The sequence below is a fragment of the Nannobrachium achirus genome (assembly GCF_963921795.1).
Source record: "Nannobrachium achirus genome assembly, chromosome: 10".
NCBI lineage: Eukaryota > Metazoa > Chordata > Actinopteri > Myctophiformes > Myctophidae > Nannobrachium > Nannobrachium achirus.
The window spans coordinates 34684160-34704173 of NC_137819.1; the positions used below are offsets into that span (position 1 = coordinate 34684160).

General features: G+C 40.1%; 2 protein-coding genes across 2 annotated transcripts; both read left to right on the plus strand.

Moving 5' to 3' along the window:
* The first annotated feature begins 1369 nt into the window (after nt 1-1369).
* hax1 (HCLS1 associated protein X-1) lies at nt 1370-7928 on the plus strand. Its single transcript, XM_080735973.1, has 7 exons — nt 1370-1526; nt 2316-2566; nt 3790-3989; nt 4707-4776; nt 5193-5344; nt 5672-5795; nt 7458-7928. Exons 1-7 carry the CDS (start codon nt 1453-1455, stop codon nt 7529-7531), a joined length of 945 nt encoding a protein of 314 aa, XP_080592099.1. The 5' UTR covers nt 1370-1452; the 3' UTR covers nt 7532-7928.
* Nucleotides 7929-9589: 1661 nt separating this feature from the next.
* On the plus strand, nt 9590-13971 carry LOC308292986 (aquaporin-10-like; the record flags this gene model as incomplete). The annotated part of the gene is made up of 6 exons (XM_080735412.1): nt 9590-9601; nt 11076-11202; nt 11588-11725; nt 12142-12260; nt 12700-12917; nt 13725-13971. 6 exons carry the CDS (start codon nt 9590-9592, stop codon nt 13969-13971), a joined length of 861 nt encoding a protein of 286 aa, XP_080591538.1.
* Nucleotides 13972-20014: the final 6043 nt, after the last annotated feature.

Consider the following 20014-nt stretch of genomic DNA (forward strand, 5'->3'; position numbering starts at 1 on the left):
TGTTTGATTGATTGATTGATTGATTGAAGGCTTTATTAGAAGTTTGCATAGGAAAAGGTACAGTTTCATGACGGTACAGTTCACTGGTACAAGGTCTACTAAAAGGAGATCCTGAAAAGACTAAGCTTATTTCAACAGGAAACCATTAAAGTATCTCATATAACATTGAATGACAGACGAATAGAACACAGTACTATGCAGTAGATATGTAAATAAAAGAAAATGAGAGAGAGAAAAAAAGAGAAAACAGTAAGTCTAAACAAACAGTAAGTATAGGTCTATACAAAGAAGGGGCAGGGGAAATTAAGTCACCCAGAGGCGGCACAGCAGTTAAGGTTACAGGACAGAAGAAAAAGAAAAAGGACTGTTGTGTACAGCCGAGCGACAAAAACAAACAAGAAAGAAGAAACAACAATACAGGAGAATCAACCATACAGAGCAATTAGTTAAGTTAATATATATATATATATATTTATATATATATATATATATATATATATATATATATATATATATATATATATATATATATATATATATATATATATATAGTGTCGAGAACAGTTTGAAAAAGAAAAAAACAACACAACAAAAGAATAGTAGTGCTTAACGTTTCTATAATGGATTGCAATTTTAAGTGACTTTTCTAAGCATATTGCAAACTCAAAGAACTTACAATGGTCCATTCATCCAAACATTAGGAACTACTTATCAACACAGTGCCAAAAATATATACAAATATACAGTAGGTCTATACATAGGCGTCTGCACCAAGACAATAATGATAATGCTTAGCCTAAATAAAAATAAAAGTGCAGAACCAAAAAAAAGTGTCCAAAAGTCTGTGCAAAAAAAAAGAAGTGACCAGTGTCGAGACTCGAGTCACAACAAAGAAAAAGAAAAACGCAGATGGATGCCCCTCTCCGCAATTCCAAGAAGCATGGGGGAAAGTCATTTGGATGGCACGGGATGGAACAATATTTTAATATTGTGCGCGCGTTGCAATCGTCCGTTCCGAGCCTCGGTACAGCGGCTCCTCCGCCGTCTTGGCCCACGTACACCACGGACCACCACAGCGTCAGCGCCCCCAGTGTGCAAATGTTTGGCAACGGCGGCAGAGATAAGAGTATGGGCAAAAGACAAGTGTGACGTGACAGACAGACGGACAGCCGGTGGAGCTTTTTGACAGTAACTTGCGATTAGACGGTCGCAACAATCGTTCACAGATTTCACAAGGGGGAGGGAGGAATTCTACCGATTACTTTCTGATGCGCCTTGTTCGTGATCGTTACGGTAACACTAGAATTGCGACTGGTTGCGTCATTTCCAGAGACATCGAGAACATTTTACGGCGTTGTTGACATTTTGAAACTGTCCTTCCTGCCTGCGAATCAACACTGCTGAGGATGAATTGAGTCTCTTATTACAGCTGACATCTTAGTTTACGTCTAAATGAGCGTTTTTGACTTATTTCGTGGATTCTTTGGGGTTCCTCCTGGCGGCCACCATCGTGGGGATTGCCGAAGGTGAAGTTTATTATTCATATAGTAACAGGTGATAGCAAGCTAGCACTAGCAGCAAGGTGCATGTCTGTAGGTTTGATTGATTGATTAAATACTTTAACGACTTTCCAAATAATACAGTGGTTTCATTAGGCCTATACTATGCTAGCCATAGGCTACATAACTCTTGTAGAGTGCTTTTATTTTAAAGACGTTAAAATGTCTTCAAAATAAACAAGAGTTATGATTTATGGCTATTATGATGCTAAAATCATAACACAAGAAGCCCCAAGAGCTTGTTTCCATTGTGGTCCTGTGTATTCAATTAATCAAGACATTTAAATACATGCAACACAATAATATACAGGACACCAACTCTAGTACAGTAAACAGTTGGTGGGGGAGGGGGGGGGGGTCATTGCTGGTGTTAAGCCTAAAAACATAGTTCATCCTCAAAATGACGTTTTCCTATGGAGTACTCAATGCCATGGCGACTTGAATACATGGATATGTTTAGCCCCTCTTGGGACCCTGTTTACCTTTTTTTTGTAGTGAGGAAGATGGTGTTGTGCATGTGTGTGTCTTTTACGTGATCTTAGGTACATGGGTTGCTTGTGTTGATGTTGTAGATTGAAGATTGGCCTGTTAATACACGTTAACTACTCAGGATTCTCCATCCTAATATGTTCACAGCTAGATTCAGTCCAACGAATACCTAGTTTAGATACCCTGGAATGCTAACTTAGAATTTCCACTTGTTGCTTGAAATTTCTTAGGCGTGCATTTAATTTATCCATGTGTTTCATTTAACAGGGACCCTTTCTTTGATGCTATGACTCATGATGACGAAGACGACGAAGATGACGACGATGGATTCTACTACAGGGACTATCAGGGAGATGAGCAAGATACCTTTGATGATGCGTTTAGGTTTGGCTTCAGCTTTGGACCCAGTGGCATCAGAATCCAGGAGTCGCCTGTGTTCGGACAGGTTTTCAGGGAGATGGAGGACATATTTTCCCAGCTGGGTCGTTGGGAAGGACAGGCTGGGCCTGGACACTTTGGTATTATAACTTAGTCGCTTTCCCACTCAGTCTAATACAACTTATTGTTTATTTCAGTGGTTCTCAACCTTTTCAGGCCACGACCCCAAAATAATCATATTTGAACTGGGGACCCCCCACCACCCTGCATAAGCACTTGGAATTGTAGGAGTTGGCATTACATTTAGTTTGACTCAATCTATTCCATTGTGAAAATAGGGCATGCTCACAACGGTATTGTGAGCATGTAGATTGTCTATTTTCACAATTTGACCAATGTTTGACCGATACTAAAAAGTCCTTAAATTGTCACTTTAGAAATGTGCAGATACCCTCTATACACTTATACTGTATGTTGGTCTGTTTACTGTTGAGTGAGAAAACAATGTTAACATTTAGGCTACACATCTGGGGACCCCCCCAAATAATTTGGGGACCCCTTTGGGTGTCCCGACCCACAGGTTGAGAACCACTGGTCTAGTTAAGTAAATTACACATTATATTCTTCTTCTGAGACCTGTTGTTTTGCTTAAAAGGGAACCTTTGCCCATTTCAGAATTCAAAATCTGTGTACTCGTTACATAGCATGTGAATCTAAAGTAAGTGCAAGTGGAAATGGAAAATTAATTCAGTTCAATTTTATTAGTGTCAAATGTTTTGTTATGTTATGTTTTATTTATTTGTCATGGACATCACAATTACATTGGACGAACGAGATGCATTGATATAAGTGATTATAGCACACGTGCTAATTCTCATCACCTGTCCACAGGAGGCTTTTCTATTTAAAAAAAATCAAATCTAACACCCAATCAAGTACAATAAACATTAATACTAATCTAAAACCCAGTCAGGTACAAACAATTATAATGTGCTTACTAATAAGAACTACACCACAATCTGACCCATCAGCTTGTGGGACATACAACATCATAAATAGCCATAATCAATCAATTCACACAGCAGGTAGATAACAAACTATTCATGTGAACACAGTTGATTTGATTTCAACCATAACTTGAGTCCTCTGTAAAAGACATTAGCATCCGTCTCTAGTTTTAAAACTGTAGGCAAGGAGTTCCAAAGGTCTACCCCCTTAACTGAGAAGGCAGTTACAACAAGTTGTCTCAAGACACTTTACATGTAGAGAAGAGACCCAGACATTTAGAAATAGACACTAATGTCTCAAGTCATTCCTGTAAAACAAATCTGATATTTTCCTTTTGTCATGACTTGTGTACAAGGTGTGCCCAGTATCATGCCACGTCCACCACAGAACAGGCCTGGCGTCAGTCAAGGAGAATCCAGTAGGAATGCTCTGAGAGATTTTATGTTGAAAGAAGGACCCCCATCAGGAGAGCCTGGAGGTGATGATGGCATCCCTCCCTCTGGGGCTCCACACTTGCCCAGGTCCCCATTCCACGACTGGACCCCTTTCTCAAAGGTAATCAAGGCTGTAACCCCTCATTGTAAAACATGGAGACACTAGTTGATTAATATCCTCTAGTCTAGATGTTGTCCTTTTTATTACATAATTTATATTTACATAATGTATTTATTTATTGCTTATTGGCCAATCAAGCCATTTTCCTCTGCCTCTGTTTATGTTGCAATGGAAGTTTGTAATCTAAATCCAATACATTTTTAATCAATATTATGTGTCACATTATTTATCTTGTTTATTGCGACCGTCAGGTCGCAAGTTACTATGAAAAGCTCGAGGCTGTCTGTCTGTCTGTCTGTCTGTCTATCACGTCACACTTTTGCCCCTACTCTATCTCTGGCACCGTTGGCACTATTGATGCCAAACTTTGCACACACACTCCTTGGATGGCAAATCTCAACCTCCAGCCCTGATTTCTCACATGGCCCTCTTCTAGCGCCACCATCAGGCCGATTTTTGAGACTGCTCCTACAGATTTTGGCCTAAAATCACACAAAGCGGTACACAGTATCTCTAAAGTCATGTCATCAACATGGATCTGTCCCATTTCCCATATTCCCTCCTGATTTGCTACGATTGCCTTCTAAAGTTTGTGTATGCGACGTGACTGTTGCTTATCTCCCGAATAGGGAGTCTTACTGGTAAGTAATCTTAGTAAGTGGGATAGTGTACAGTGAGACATTCACTCATTAATTATTATAACATCTTTCTCCTCAGTCCAGACATTCAGATATTTGGAGAGAGGGACCACAGAGGGGTCCAGAGACAGAGAAAAGGGAAGACACAGGTAGTAGAGCTTGCATTGGTACATGTATCTTTGCCATCAGGCAGAAAGCTTGTACCTCCATTTCAACTTCTTATGTTTTTTCCCCCTAAGTTAATACCCTACTTTCTCATACAAAAGTGTCATGCAAGAATAGCAGATATGCAATTTTTGTGAAATATTTTGAGTGATTAAGTGTGTATTTTGTATTTATTTATATTGAATCAATGAAAAGGCTTAACAATAGCTTGTTGCGACTAAATAATAACTACATTGGATGCATTTGGAATACAGGTTCTTCTTGCCATTTCCTGAAAAGTAATCATTTTGGACATACAAGTTTTCCACTCGAAAGCATAGCATAAACCCACTGTGGCGTGGAACACATTTTGCTCCTACTGGTTCCCACTGGTTTCAGCTCAGTTCTTTCTCCTGTGCAGATCTGGATTCGGCTATGTCCTCAGGAGGGCTGGATCAGGTCCTGGATCAGATTCTGACCCCGGCCCCGCCCCCCGCCGAGTCACCAAACCAGCCCAGGATTCGTTCCTTCTTCCAATCTGTCACTGTCACCAAGGTGGTGAAACCTGATGGGGTGAGACAACTCATGTCTGAAATCGATCTATTAACGCCTAAATAACTTTGTTTTATTTATTTATTTCATCAGGCTACTTGATTTATGATACAAGTTTATTATTATATTATTTAAACCCACAATATCGGCAGAAGAAAATTGAAAACAAATGTGAAATCACGGGACTGTGTGTGTGTGTGTGTGTGTGTGTGTGTGTGTGTGTGTGTGTGTGTGTGTGTGTGTGTGTGTGTGTGTGTGTGTGTGTGTGTGTGTGTGTGTGTGTGTGTGTGTGTGTGTGTGTGTGTGTGTGTGTGTGTGTGTGTGTGTGTGTGTGTGTGTGTGTGTCAGACTGTAGAGGAAAGGCGGACAGTCAGAGACGGCCAGGGGAACGAGGAAACCACAGTTACACGTTCAGGAGGCCCAGGGAGACTGGAACCATCCCATGATGATCACTGTGGTCCGCCTGTTCCAGGTTAGTTGATCACTACTGACTGCTAGGCCTAGAATTATTGAATGCTTTAACCAGTGAAAAATAGTAGATCTACAAGCTCGCAGCGCGGCACCGAGTGCTGCGCTGCGAGCTTGTAGGTCTGCTATTTTTGAAAAATCTTGAAAATTAGAATTTTGACCCGATTCTATAAGTGTCTTTTTAATCCTAAGGTTTTTTGAAAAACCTATGTTTTTATGTCAGCGCCAAAGAAAAGGTCCTTTTCACTCAACTGGAGCTCAGTTAGTCTGTTCTTGAGAGACTACTATGTCAGTGGTTCTCAAACCTTTTCATGTGAAGGACCCCCAAAATGATATTTATTTGGCCACGTACCCCCATCTCAAAATATTTAGTTCCAGGGGCAGGGACCACCCAGAAGCAAAATTTGAGTTACAAACGTTTGTTTGAAAATACATATATTCAAAGATTTGCACACATTTTCACGACTTTTTCCAAAAATAGCAGATCTACAAGCTCGCAGCGCTGCACTCGGTGCCGCGCTGTGAGCTTGTATATCTGCTATTTTTCACTGGTTAAAGCGTTCAATAATTCTAGGCCTAACTGGGTTAAGGCTGTCAACATTACACTTTTGAGTCCATGACTCTATCAGCAGGACATTTTCCTGAAATGGCTCAGACAGGTAGGTGAAAAGACTCTCTTCACAGCGAAAATGCCTTGGCGAAATGACCAAAAGCGTTTAGGCGAATGTTTAGGCCAAAGTGCTGGTGACCATGCAGAACATAGCTTTAGTATCCACAACCAATGGGATTGTGCTCCACCTAGTGGTCTCCTAGCAGTATAGCACTTTCAACAGGCAGGACAATAACTGTGATGCCACATCAAATACAACATTTCTTGTCATTATAGACTTAATTCTACAGGTTAAATAATAATATTAATTTCTAGAATATACTGTATGCTACAATCTTACTTGGGGTCCATTTAGCAATGCTTCTGACTCTTCTACTCTTATCTACTCTTACTATAATTTGATTATAATGTTGACAATTTAGGTATTGCCAGACTGATATATTGGTAACCTCATATCAGCAGCTGATACTGGCTTATTCCAAATATATCAGTAATGGAATGTTATCTGATATTTAAAAAGAAAAAGAAAAATCAGAAGCACTTTAGGGGCTTTAAAAGTGTCATGTTGGTTTGTGAAATGCTGTTGGAAATCTTCAATCAATCTCTTTGACAACCATCATGTGACCCATTCTTATCACAATTACAGTACTTTCTGTGTTAGTTAGTTAGCCACGTAGCTAACTCCCTATTTTTGTCACAAGTCTTTGATTTGACCACATTTGAGGGATCCTTCCTATAAGTGTACACAGTATGTGAGTATCAGCCTTTGCCAATACGTTAGTATTTGAATATTTTTGTTCTAAATCTTTATCAAGAGCTCCACAAATGCATTATCGGCCATGCTGTAAACGAGTGTGCGCTACATAACTTCTGTTAAGTTATATTTCTTACATTAATGCCTACTGTAAAATGGCATTTCTCACCTAAATACTTAAATTGTATGTAAAACATTACATACAATAATGTCTAAAACTATTGTTCCTTACTGTAATGTTTCATTACAAGAGAGTTTTCTAACATTTTATTTTTTCCTCCTTTTTTCCCCCTTCTCTCCAGGTGGTGAAAACTCCTTTCATGACATGCGGGATGATGGGTCACTTTTCTCAAAGCTTTTTGGAGGTTTCAAGTAACTTAGTAGCCTATGTGAAACATGATCCAGGCTGGGTGGATCATAAAGATATTTTTGAGTTTTAGTGTTGTAATTTTATAGAAGACGTGATCCCTTTTTTATTTCGTATGACCTCTCTCTCATATTCTCTTTCTCACTCTCTGATTGTATTCCACTGAAAGAGTTTTGATTGCCAAAGTACAGGGTTTGCTTTAAATATACAGTATAAGATGGCACTGCTCTTTCCATTAAACCACATACAGAAGAGGCTGCCAATCCTGTTGAATAGTTATTTTTCTTGCAGGGTGAGAGACAAACACTACTCAATTTAAAGCTTATTTTTGTAACGTCCTGCAGATGGTGTGTAGGGCTATATAAATGTGAGTGTATGAATGGAAAAATAAAAGATAATATATTTACTTCAGTGTTGGTTGTTACTTAATTCCTGGTTGTCAATGCATCCGTCTATTGAACATGAGCTGTAAACATTGTAATTTTTGTTGAGTAATCTTGGGGGTTTGCTGAAACCTTGTCACTATAGCAGTATGTCAAAGTCGGTACCATAATAGTTTTCATATTTTGTGAAGGGTCTCAGATCTTTTGTACCACTACCTTCATTTATTGGGCAAGACTTATGTCATCAACAGACCCACAGGAAAACCACCTCTGTGTTCCGTGGTTAAACGGCCTTTAGCTTTGGTTAGCATGATGAAGATCCTGTGGTGATGGAAACAGTGGGAGATAATAACAGTGTGTGGACTCTTATTGTGATGCTGATCTTCTGTTTGTCCTGCACCTGATCACCTGAGTGGATGTCCATGCTTATAAACCTTCAGTTTTATGACTGTGGCAGGATTGGAAGGGGAAAGAACAATTTTCACTCTGTAGAATTAATTATCACCAATATGCTTATTGCTTAAGTTATTTCCATTTCAGTACAAGTCTGGAAAGTTGAGCTTGGTCATCTTCAATGTAACTTCTCCAGGAGATTTATTTTACTGTAGCAGCATTGTACCGGATGTGTTGCAAATCCTGGGCTCAAGAAGTGGCACAGAATCGCAGGCAGTGATAGCTGAACCAAAGCAGTTTTGGATAGATATTGACCAGGAAGCATGGACCAACTAAAGAGCAGACTGAAAATTAAGAACATCCTAGTTCGGCAGTGCTTGAGTGAATGTTTGGGCACATTCATTCTTATAGTGAGTATAAACAGTATACTTTGTTTCTTTAATTTTTTCCTTACTTTTTCCCCCATTTCTTGCTACATACTATATCCTATTGTATACAGCATGTGTTACCTTGTGTGGTAATGAATTGTACTTCTCGATACCTTTAGAATGCATTCCAAATGAACTTTGAGAGCAGTGGACTAAGATATAATAATATCAATATGTTCTGGGCTGGCAGTACATTATGGAGGAATTAGTGCTATGTTTCACTGCTTTCTCTACACCTCAGGGTCAGCATGTTGATTGTTTTTTGCTGATCTCTGATACAATCAAATCTGGCATTATTTATATTCACCCCAAGGCTAATGCCAAATCTGATGTTGATACCATTTTAATGTGACAGAAATTGTTACTATCTCTCCTGATGCTCCAAATATTATACTGTGACATTTTAATCATGACTATATCAAGATGACTTTGACTTTGTATCAATATGCCACCTGCCCAAGTTGCCCAACACGTTGCAGCAAAACTTTAGATCTACTGTATGTTATGTCTCCATTAAAGGGATGTATACTGTAGGTATACATCCTGCACTGGGTTCCTCTGACCTTCTGCCTGTGTAAAGGCCTGTGCTGAGGATGCAGAATACAAATAAAAAGCCATGACCTGTACTGAGTACAGGCCCTCCAGGGATCGTTCCAGTTGGTTTTAATGCTGATAAACACCTGGCTGGTGAATTAAAGGGTTTCTATGTACAGAGTACAGCAGGTTTTTATTGATTTCACTGCACTGTTGCATGAGATAAGAGAAAATACAGCAGTCTCTTCAGAATTTGCTATTGATATGAAGAGAGCGCATGGCAAATCCTTTCTGACATATTAAGACTTAAAATCTCACAACCTGATACCATGTGTGACCAGGTATTTGTGCATACAGTCCATCTCTATAGCATCTTTCTTTATGTTTTCACCAAATCTTCAGAAGATCCCCAAGTTTTAGAAGCAGTATTGTCCGAGAGTAGCCAACAGTAAATGATTTCAGGCCAGTAGCTTTAACTAACTTCTTAATTTAAGATGTCATTTGAAAATCTTATCAAGAATGAGGAATGCACTGATCTGTTACAATTTGCGTACAGGCCGGGTAGAGATATGGAGGATGCATATCGTTATTGTAACATTTCTGTACCAGCATTTGGGAGGGCCACAACACACATGCCAGACTCTTATTCATTGATTTCTCTTTGGCAATCAATACCATCCAGCCATTCCTGCTTATTGAGAGGTTAATCTGTCATTTTAAACTCGATACAAACCTGATTGGATCATTTGGATGAATAATAGACATTGTAACTGATAGGTCGCACTGGTTCTACTTCCACAAGGTTACTGATCATCCCCTTTTGTTAACAGCTAGCACACCCACTCCCACACACAGACACACACAAGTTACAGCTACTATAAGAAAAGACACAATTTAAAGTTTGTTGGTAGCATTCTTGGAGGGAAGGAACAGGATTATGGGCCTGTGGTGGATGACTTTGTGGCTTGATGACGTTGTGGCCTAGAAGGACTTTGTGGCTTGGTGTGATGAGGCTTGCCGCTTTCCTTCACCTTACTGTGTCAAAAATGTGAACACTGATTTCACAAAATCCCAATATAGACCACTAAAATGTGTTGACAGTGACCACACACTTCGAATCCCATGTCAACACTATCTGTAAAACGTTTCATCAAATACCTTTTTCTGAGAAGAATCACTCTTTTAACATCTACTGAGATGATGACTATCTTTTACAGAAGTTTAATTGAATGTGTTTTAACCTTTTGTATTGTTGCATGGTTTCTAAACCTAAACATAGTAAATAGGTTAAATATGCCAGCCAAGCGTCCCTATACTGGGCATGTGGGCATGTCAAAGTGAACATTGTGTGAAAATAAATAGAAGATCTACAAGTATAAAATGTGGTGTTTTGTGAGATTGTAGATTGGCTATTTTCAGCAAAGCAATTTGGTGTAGAGTTTAAAAAGCAGTGGACCAAGTATAGACCCCTGTCAATAACGTACAGTATATAGGATTTAAGTGGTTAATATCTTTCTCCCCTCCCCTGTCCCTCTATCCGCCCAGTTATGGTTAATTGTATTTATTTTATGTTAATAACTTTATTATGCCAATTATAGTTATATTTGAACAATAATTGGTCTGTTTCCCTGTCTTTCATGTTGATGTATTGAGTACTAGTGTCTCTGGTGTGTGTGACTGTGCGTGCGTGCATGCATGCGCGCGCGCGTGTGTGTGTGTGTACAATATGCATGGTTAAAACATATATTTTTTAGGTATTATGATAATAATATCATAATAGTATTACTTCCCCCCCATTCCTCCTTTGTCCTCAAGATATTTGGCCTTTCAGCATCAGCCCAGGTGAGAACGACACAGGGTATGAAGGGCCAGTACCTGTCCATCAACATGGCCTTCTCAGTTGGGGTCATGGTTGCCATGTACATCAGCAGGAACATTTCTGGTAAATTTGACAACATTTTATTGCTGTTTAATGTAGAGATGGGAATACTGTCCCAAACTTAGTAAAAAAAAGGTCTACAAATACATCTTCAGTACACAGTAAAAATCCAGAGTGTTTTAATTGAACCCAATGGATCGACAATGTTGAAATTTAACGTGTCCTTTTAACTACTTAAACCCCAGCATCCATAATGTGAGGAAAGCTTTCGCAGAAACAAACTCTCCTGAACTAGAGTGCAGCATCTTATCAAGCATGAAAATCAAGAAATGTGTAGAAATCATATTTTCACCAAAAGGCCCTTTTAGAAATTTCAGCCCCTGCCTCTCTAACATTCTCTGCATGTCTCTGACTCTTTTTTTGTGTCCATCTCTCCACGTTCCTGTAGGGGCCCATTTGAATCCAGCTGTGTCTCTATGTAGCTGTGTGATGGGACAAATGCCCTGGGCCAAACTGCTGCCCTACTGTCTCTCTCAGGTCCTGGGAGCCTACATAGCATCTGCGGTGGTTTTCTTTGTGTACTATGGTAAAGCATCATTTACGCTCCATTGTACCATGGTGTCGTGCCCCTGCCCCGAAAATGTTATTAGCTACAAGCGAGCTCATGACTCATTGTGAACATAATATACTCTATCTATACATACATACATACATACATACATACATACATACATACATACATACATACCGGTATGAACTACAGACACAGACGGGCAGACAGACAGAGATTTTGTGCTTTTACAGTAGGACGTTATACTATCAATAAAACCCACTTGCAATATCCTCATGGCCCACCGAAGTACCATAGAAGACGAGGAAGCATCATAGAAGACAGGGAAGCATCTTCGGAAGCACTATACCATGATGCTGATAATTAAAAGTTGGGAATCGCTGGTTTATTACATTAAACACAGGTGAGTCTTTCTATCTTTATCTATTTAGATGCCATTATGGACTACAGCAGTGGCATCCTGACTGTGTACGGAGCAAATGAAACAGCCTCTATTTTTGCCACCTATCCATCTGAGTTCCTGACTCTGGGGAGCAGTTTCCTTGACCAGGTAAAAAATGATTGGAATAAGTACCAGAAAATACAAACCACACCCATCCGTAACTTTAACTTAACATAAAAAATATCTTTCCTCTGCACAAATTATAACTGTTAACTGTTTCATCGCTTAACTCCATCTGCATCTACAACCGTCATGAATGAGGTGAATTCATGAGTGAAATTGAAGGCTTGTGGTCTGGGTCTGGACTCTCACGATTATTTCATGATGAAAAATTACAGGTTAATGCAATTATTTTCCCACACTCAGCATACTTCAGATATAGATAACATTTCAGTTTGCATGAATTTGCATTTTGAAGCATTTATTTCCTAGACATAAAACGGGCAAGGAGTGCAAGGTAGAAGGCAATATACAATATGATCTTTGTAGCAGACATTCCTGTTACCATAATACCGCATACTCCTAACCAGTGTCCTCTGCCACACAGACAGTGGGTACAGGCATGATAATGATGTGCTACCTGCCATTGGTGGACATTCAGAACGAGCCTGTGCCACACTACCTGGTGCCCCCGCTGGTTGCGGTGGGCTTACTGGGCATCTCTATGTCAATGTCTTCCAACTGTGGGGGTGGGATCAACCCAGCCAGAGACCTGGGGCCACGCCTCCTCACCCTATGTGCAGGCTGGGGAACAGAGGTGTTCACGTGAGTCAATCTATTGATTTGCACCACAAATAGAAGAGAGAGGGGGTGCCCGCTGCATGGCCTAGTGGTCCGGGTGTATACCACACATAGACCTCTGAGTTGTGAGTTTGAATCCTGCTCCTGACGACCCCTGCTGCATATCTCTCTCTCCCTGTTTCCTGTCTACCTTCACTATCCCCATGAATAAAGATAGAAAAAGGCCCCAAAAAGAAGGGGAAAAAAAGGAAGAGAGTAATCTGCAGTGTTAGAAAGTATTTAGTTAAGTACAATTCTGAGTTATTTGTACTTTACTCGAGTAATTCCACTATGCAATACTTTCACCTCTGCTCCACTACATCTCGGATCCAAATATTATACTTTTACTCCAATTAGTTACTTTGTTGATTTGGATTATTATTTCAAACCACTTCAGCCCTATACATTTCGGCCATTTGACAATAGCCGATCGAAAAGCTCACAACACGTCGCATTGTGAGCTTACACATTTGAAAACTTGAAATGGTACATTCTGCATAACAAGTACTTTCTTCTTTTGATGTTGATAGCAATACTTTTGTACTTTTACTCGAGTAAATTTTTTTATTGTAATAATCGTAACTTTTTATTTTATTTATCAAGACATATTTCCAATACATATTGCAAGTATTGCAATACGATGCAATACCAATACGGTACATTATACAGTATACTGTACATCTCACAAAGCCCTTGATAGGAAAAGGAAGGGATACTGTTACCTATCAATAACTTATATGACTACCATATCAGCAGAACTGTCATGCCCTGTCCCTCTGTTCCACCCTCTAGGGCTTACAACTACTGGTTCTGGGTGCCCATCGTGGCTCCCATGGTGGGAGCCGTCCTGGCTTCCTGGATCTATGTCATGGTCATTCAGTGGCACCTGCCTGAGAGGCACCTGCCCCAGCCAGAGCCAGAAGACCTCCTCCCAGGTACTGGTTCCCTCAGGAGAAGTGACCTCCTCCCAGGAACTGGTTCCCTCAGGAGCGAGGAGACAGCATTTGAAAATGGTGTCGAGTTGTCCCAGAAACTCTAGTCAATGAAAAAGGCTGTTTTTACCAGTAGGCGGTTTTTAAGGTGACCCTTTGCACCGTTTCACCTTCTGAAACATCTGAAATTGGAAATCATAAATTGGAAATGTAACTGCTCCATAAAAGTCCCCACAGCAAATAAAAGCAAATAAAATAAAGCTTTGTATTTCTTATTTCTATCTATCTATCTATCTATCTATCTATCTATCTATCTATCTATCTATCTATCTATCTATCCATCCATCCATCCATCCATCCATCCATCCATCCATCCATCCATCCATCCATCCATCCATCCATCCATCCATCGTCATTAACCATAGTCAGTACCACATTCAGAATCATAGGCATTATAATTACCACAACACCAAGCGGGTGGTCTGGTCCCTCCCCCTGGATTTTATGATACTTTTATCAGGCCTGCTTTACTAGCAATTTAAATATTAAAAGCGCAAGTTGTCATCTCGACAGAGTGCAGTCTATTTGAGACAGGCAGCGAGCCTTAGAAGCATTCAAATAATACAAATACATTAATAATTGAAAAATGCTGCAGATCTACAAGCACAAATTGTGTTGCTTCGCACCACGTTTCAAAGCTTCTGTATCTGCTACTTTCGATGCTTTTGTGTGACACTGTTGTATGATAAAGTAGGACATTAATTTATAAAAGAAGAAATGTCTTCCTTCATGTAACACTTATAGCATACATCAAGTACTGTATTTTAATTGTATTAATATGACAGCATATTGTAATGTGTGGTATGTCCCTAACTGAGACTTGAACCTGAAACCTTTTGCTCAATAGGCTTTCACTCTAGACACTGAGCTATTACTGTCCATCTGTATAACACAGTGATTCTCACACATGTTCATGACAAAGACAAAGTTAATTGATACCAATTTGGTTGCAAAACTCTATCTGACAAGATGTAGTGCCGTTTGGCCTCACAAGAAAGATTTGAATTTAAAAGAAAAAAGAAAGTGTTCAACATTTGTCAAGACATTGGTGACAAGTTGACAACTAAGACAGGATTTGAACCTGTGATCATTCACCTATCTCTGCCTCCAAAACTAAGTGTTCTGAAACGCTATCATTTCAAGGGCCCACAATTTGTATTGTATTTGGCCACATACCCCCATGGGAAGAGATGTAGATTCATACAGATTGTTATTTAAAACAGCAACAAAAATTGCATTCCTGTCAAAAAGTAAGGCAGGAATTGAACTAACCTTCTATCCTTCAGTTAGATTTTTAGACTAGTGAATCACTGAGGTTTACAATATTTTAACTGGATAATAAGACAAAAGGTAGAGTCCTGTTTCTATTGCGGTTCCAAAACATTCAAACATCTAGACAAGCAACAACAAACAAGAACAAATATGCTATTAAAGATCTTCTTTTCTTTTTTCTTTTGTAACGTTGTTTGTTGTTCGTCTAATAAAGAAAAAATACTAGGGTGTTTCAAGCTGCAAGTAGCTTAATGAGTTAGGATACTGAATTAATGATACAGAGGCTGTGGGTTCAAGCCACACTGAAGATCTTACCTTAAAGACTGAATTCCAGCAGAATAACTTCAACACCAGTTCAGAAAACATTGTGAGATGACCTTGCTGTGCTGGCGCAGCAGACTAGTATTGTGGTCTGTGAAGTAGAATACCTTTAATAGGTTAGTTCAAATCTGGCCATGGTTGAGGCGGGGTCTGCTTTGGGCGTGTGGGCAGTGCATGCAAGATCATACAGATATTCACTTAAATAATGACTTAAAGAAGAGATGTCATTTATAAAGATGTCTTACTTTGCATCAAATCTGTACACCATTTGGCATTTTAAGGCTGAAATTGTACCCACGCTAGTAAAGCAAGCCTGATAAAAGTATCAAACATGTATCAAACAATTTTTTTTAACAGAACACAGGGAAATATTATATTTCTGTTAAGAAGTTTTGGGGGGAACCCCAGACCCCCGTTGTGGAGTTCCGTGCACCCCCACAACCCCAAAAAGTGAGTCCCAAAATCAAGGCGAAACACCTGGAAAAAGGTGAGCCCCATCAAGACGAAACACCCGGAGAAAAGTGAGTCCCATCAAGACGAAACACCCGGAGAAAAGTGAGTCCCAAAATCCCCAAAATCTCCAAAAAAGTGAGTCCCAAAATCAAGACGAAACACCTGGAAAAAAGTTAGTCCCATCAAGACGAAACACCCGGAGAAAAGTGAGTCCCATCAAGGCGAAACACCCAGAGAAAAGTGAGTCCCATCAAGGCAAAACACCCGGAGAAAAGTGAGTCCCAAAATCCCCAAAATCTCCAAAAAAGTGAGTCCCAAAATCAAGACGAAACACCTGGAAAACAGTTAGTCCCATCAAGATGAAACACACCCAGAGAAAAGTGAGTCCCATCAAGGCGAGAAAAGTGAGTCCCAAAATCCCCAAAATCCCCCAAAAAGTGAGTCCCAAAATCCCCCAAAAAGTGAGTCCCAAAATCAAGGTGAAACACCTGGAAAAAGTGAGTCCCATCAAGGCGAAACACCCGGAGAAAAGTGAGTTCCAAAATCCTCAAAAATTCCCCAAAATGTGAGTCCCAAAATCCCCCAAAAAGTGAGTCCCAAAATCAAGGTGAAACACCTGGAAAAAGTGAGTCCCATCAAGGCGAAACACCCGGAGAAAAGTGAGTTCCAAAATCCTCAAAAATTCCCCAAAATGTGAGTCCCAAAATCAAGGCGAAACACCTGGAAAAAGGTGAGTCCCATCAAGACGAAACACCCGGAGAAAAGTGAGTCCCAAAACCCCCCAAAAATGAGTCCCAAAATCAAGGCGAAACACCTGGAAAAAGTGAGTGAATGTTGAAGTGTTCTTTAATAATTATGTTAGCTTTGAGTTGGTAAAGTTAAACACTCCAGCATTGAACCACAGGACAACCAGGACTTGAACATTTATGTAGACCAGTGGTTCCCAAACGTTTTCTTTTTTTTTTTTTTTTGTCTCAGGGCACACCTATAAATATATTTTTCAATCCATAGTCTGCACATCACAAAGCTGCTAGGAGCATCACAGTAGAGATGAAACCACAAGCCAGTAGGCTACGTTTAAATACCGGTATATATTAGTTGTCCCGGACAACAGGCCAATTCTAATTATTATGCCCTGACACCACTGATTTGCAACATCATGTAACCATTATGGCAGTTGCAAAGAGTTGCTATGGTGCGGTTGACCTTAGAACAGTTTTGTTGCAAGGAATTGAATGGCGAATCATTAGTGTAAAATTCTATTCAATTCAATAAAACACAGGAAAATATATATATGTTAAGATTAAGTTCTTGGGGGAGGACCCTCAGACCCCGTTTAGGGAATCTCCCCCCTACCCCCTTAAAAAAATAGAAATAGAAATCTTATTGGTTCTGACATTCCAATGTTGCCAACCCTGCATATGGTCTAATGGACTGATGATTGGTCTCTCAGTCCAGAGCAGCCATGTTCAAATCCCAGTCCTCCCATAGGTCACTGTTCTTTTACTTGGACCTTTTCAAGGTTCAAATACAAAAGAATAACTCAAGAGCACTCAAAAGTTAGTGAGAGATGGTGTAGTGGTCCAAAGATCAGACTTAAGGTGCAGAGGTTCTGTGTTCAAAACCCAGTCTCCCTATCAACTGCTGCTCTATTACTTGGATCTTTTCAAGGTTAAAATACAACATAAGTACTCAAAAGCACCAGAACACATTTACAGTGAGAGATGGCCTAATGGTCAGTCTCAGTTAAGGGGTTCCATGTTCAAATCCCACTCAACCTACAGTCCATCTCTGGAGTACATCGACCTTTTTAAAGCTAAAATTGTCAAAATTTTCTCAACTTCTTCCAGTGCTCAGTGCTCTCAAGGCATGTCAGTAAGATTTTTTTTCTGTAAAATGTTTGTTGGACAGAGTTCTTTCAGATACAAACCCCCACCTTTAGCTCTCAGGAAACAGGGGGAGGGACACCCCTCCACGATGGTCCTCCGTGTACCTTGGGCATGGGACTTGAACCTGTCTGAAACCTGCCTGAAGCAGGGACAACCGATCAAGCGACCATACCATTGAGCCAAGGCACCTTAGGGCCCTCAGCAGGTATCTCCTGGTGCTTTTGAGTTGTTCTCTTCTATTTTAGCCTTGAAAAGGTCAAAGCACAACAGGAATGGATTTGAACATGCAACCTCTGCATTCAGAGTCTGATGTTTTAACCACTACACCATCTCCCACAGCAGACTTTATCTGGTGCTTTTGAATACTTCTTTTGTATTTTAACCTTGAAAAGTAACAACAATGATCGGTACGAGAACTTGGATTTGAAAATGAGGGTCTGATCTTTAGACCACTAGACGCATTTTCCAGTGCTTTTGACTAACTCTTTTACATTTTAACCTTGAAAGAAATGTTAAAGTAAAACAGCAACATAGGAGGAGTGAGCTTTGAACACAGAAGGTCTGCACTGAGAGTCTAATCTTTAGACCACTACACCATCTCTCAACAAGCTCCTGGTGCTTTTGACTAATTCTTTTGTATTTTAGCCTTGAAAAAGGTCCAAGTAATACAGCAACGCAGGAGGACTGAGATTTGAACCTGGAACCTCTGCACTGAGAGGCTGATCTTTAGACCACTAGAGTAGACCATCTCTCATCAGAGGTATTAACTTTATTCCTAGTAGGACTCGGATTAGAACGTGGATCCTTTGAACTGAGAGTCCAATCACCAGGCCACTAAACCATATGCCAATACAGATATTTTGACATTTTGTATTTTAATGTTGAAAATATATTACAGCAATGTGGGAGGACTAATATTTGAACATGGGACCTCTTTATACAACTACACCATCTCTCACACAGGGTTGCCAACCCCCCTGACTCTGACTCAGCAGGACTCTCCCGAATTTTGACACCATCTCCTGCAGTGCATCTGAATTGTCATTTCTCCTGAATTTCTCCTGAATTTGGAATCAAACTACCCAAATTCACCAGAGAACAGGAAATTATATCTACTATGTCATATGCAAATGATGCGAAGATACAGAAGATACCTGTTCGTGCCATTCGTGCTGCACCCAGATGTGTGTGTGTGTGTGTGTGTGTGTGTGTGTGTGTGTGTGTGTGTGTGTGTGTGTGTGTGTGTGCGCGCAAAATCCCACAAAAAGTGAGTCCCAAAATCAAGGCGAAACACCTGGAAAAAGTTAGTCCCATCAAGGCGAAACACCCAGAGAAAAGTGAGTCCCAAAATTCCCCAAAAATGTGTCCCAAAATCAAGGCGAAACACCCGTAGAAAAGTGAGTCCCAAAATCCCCCAAAAAGTGAGTCCCAAAATCAAGACGAAACACCTGGAGAAAAGTGAGTCCCATCAAGGCGAAACACCCGGAGAAAAGTGAGTCCCAAAATCCCTAAGATCGCCAAAAAAGTGAGTCCCAAAATCAAGACGAAACACCTGGAAAAAAGTGAGTCCCATCAAGACGAAACACGCCGAGAAAAGTGAGTCCCAAAATCCCCAAATATCCCCCAAAAAGTGAGTCCCAAAATCAAGGCGAAACACCTGAAAAAAAGTGAGTCCCATCAAGGTGAAACACCTGGAAAAAGGTTGAGTCGCATCAAGACGAAACACCCGGAGAAAAAAATGAATTTTGTGATTTTGATCATTCTCAGGCTTGCTTACTCGCATTGGAAAATGATGGGTAGGCCTACATTTCAGCCATTAAAACGAAAAAAGTAGGCGTACAGAAACTGAAGCAATGTACCCATGTGTAATAATAACCATTCACTACTTAAGTGAATATCTCTATATGACAGCATGCACTTCCCCCACCCCGGCTAAGCGTGGGGTATGGGGGTCGTCCCCCCTATGGTCGTCCCCCAGAAAAATGTGACATAGTAGACATAGTAGATGTAATTTCCTGCTTTCTGGTGAAAAATTCAGGAGACTCCTGCCCGATTCAGTTTATTTTTTATTAAAGCATGCAGTTTAGCATGCTTTAATTCCCCTTTGATATCATTGGTAGGCATGTTTCTAAACCATATCTCTCCTCCTGAGACA

Coding starts and splice junctions, on each gene's coding strand:
- hax1 (XM_080735973.1), top strand. CDS start 1,453: ATGAGCGTTTTTGACTTATTTCGTGGATTCTTTGGGGTTCCTCCTGGC. Junction 2,567..3,789: donor GGCTGGGCCTGGACACTTTG/GTATTATAACTT, acceptor CTTGTGTACAAG/GTGTGCCCAGTATCATGCCA. Junction 5,796..7,457: donor CTGTGGTCCGCCTGTTCCAG/GTTAGTTGATCA, acceptor CCTTCTCTCCAG/GTGGTGAAAACTCCTTTCAT.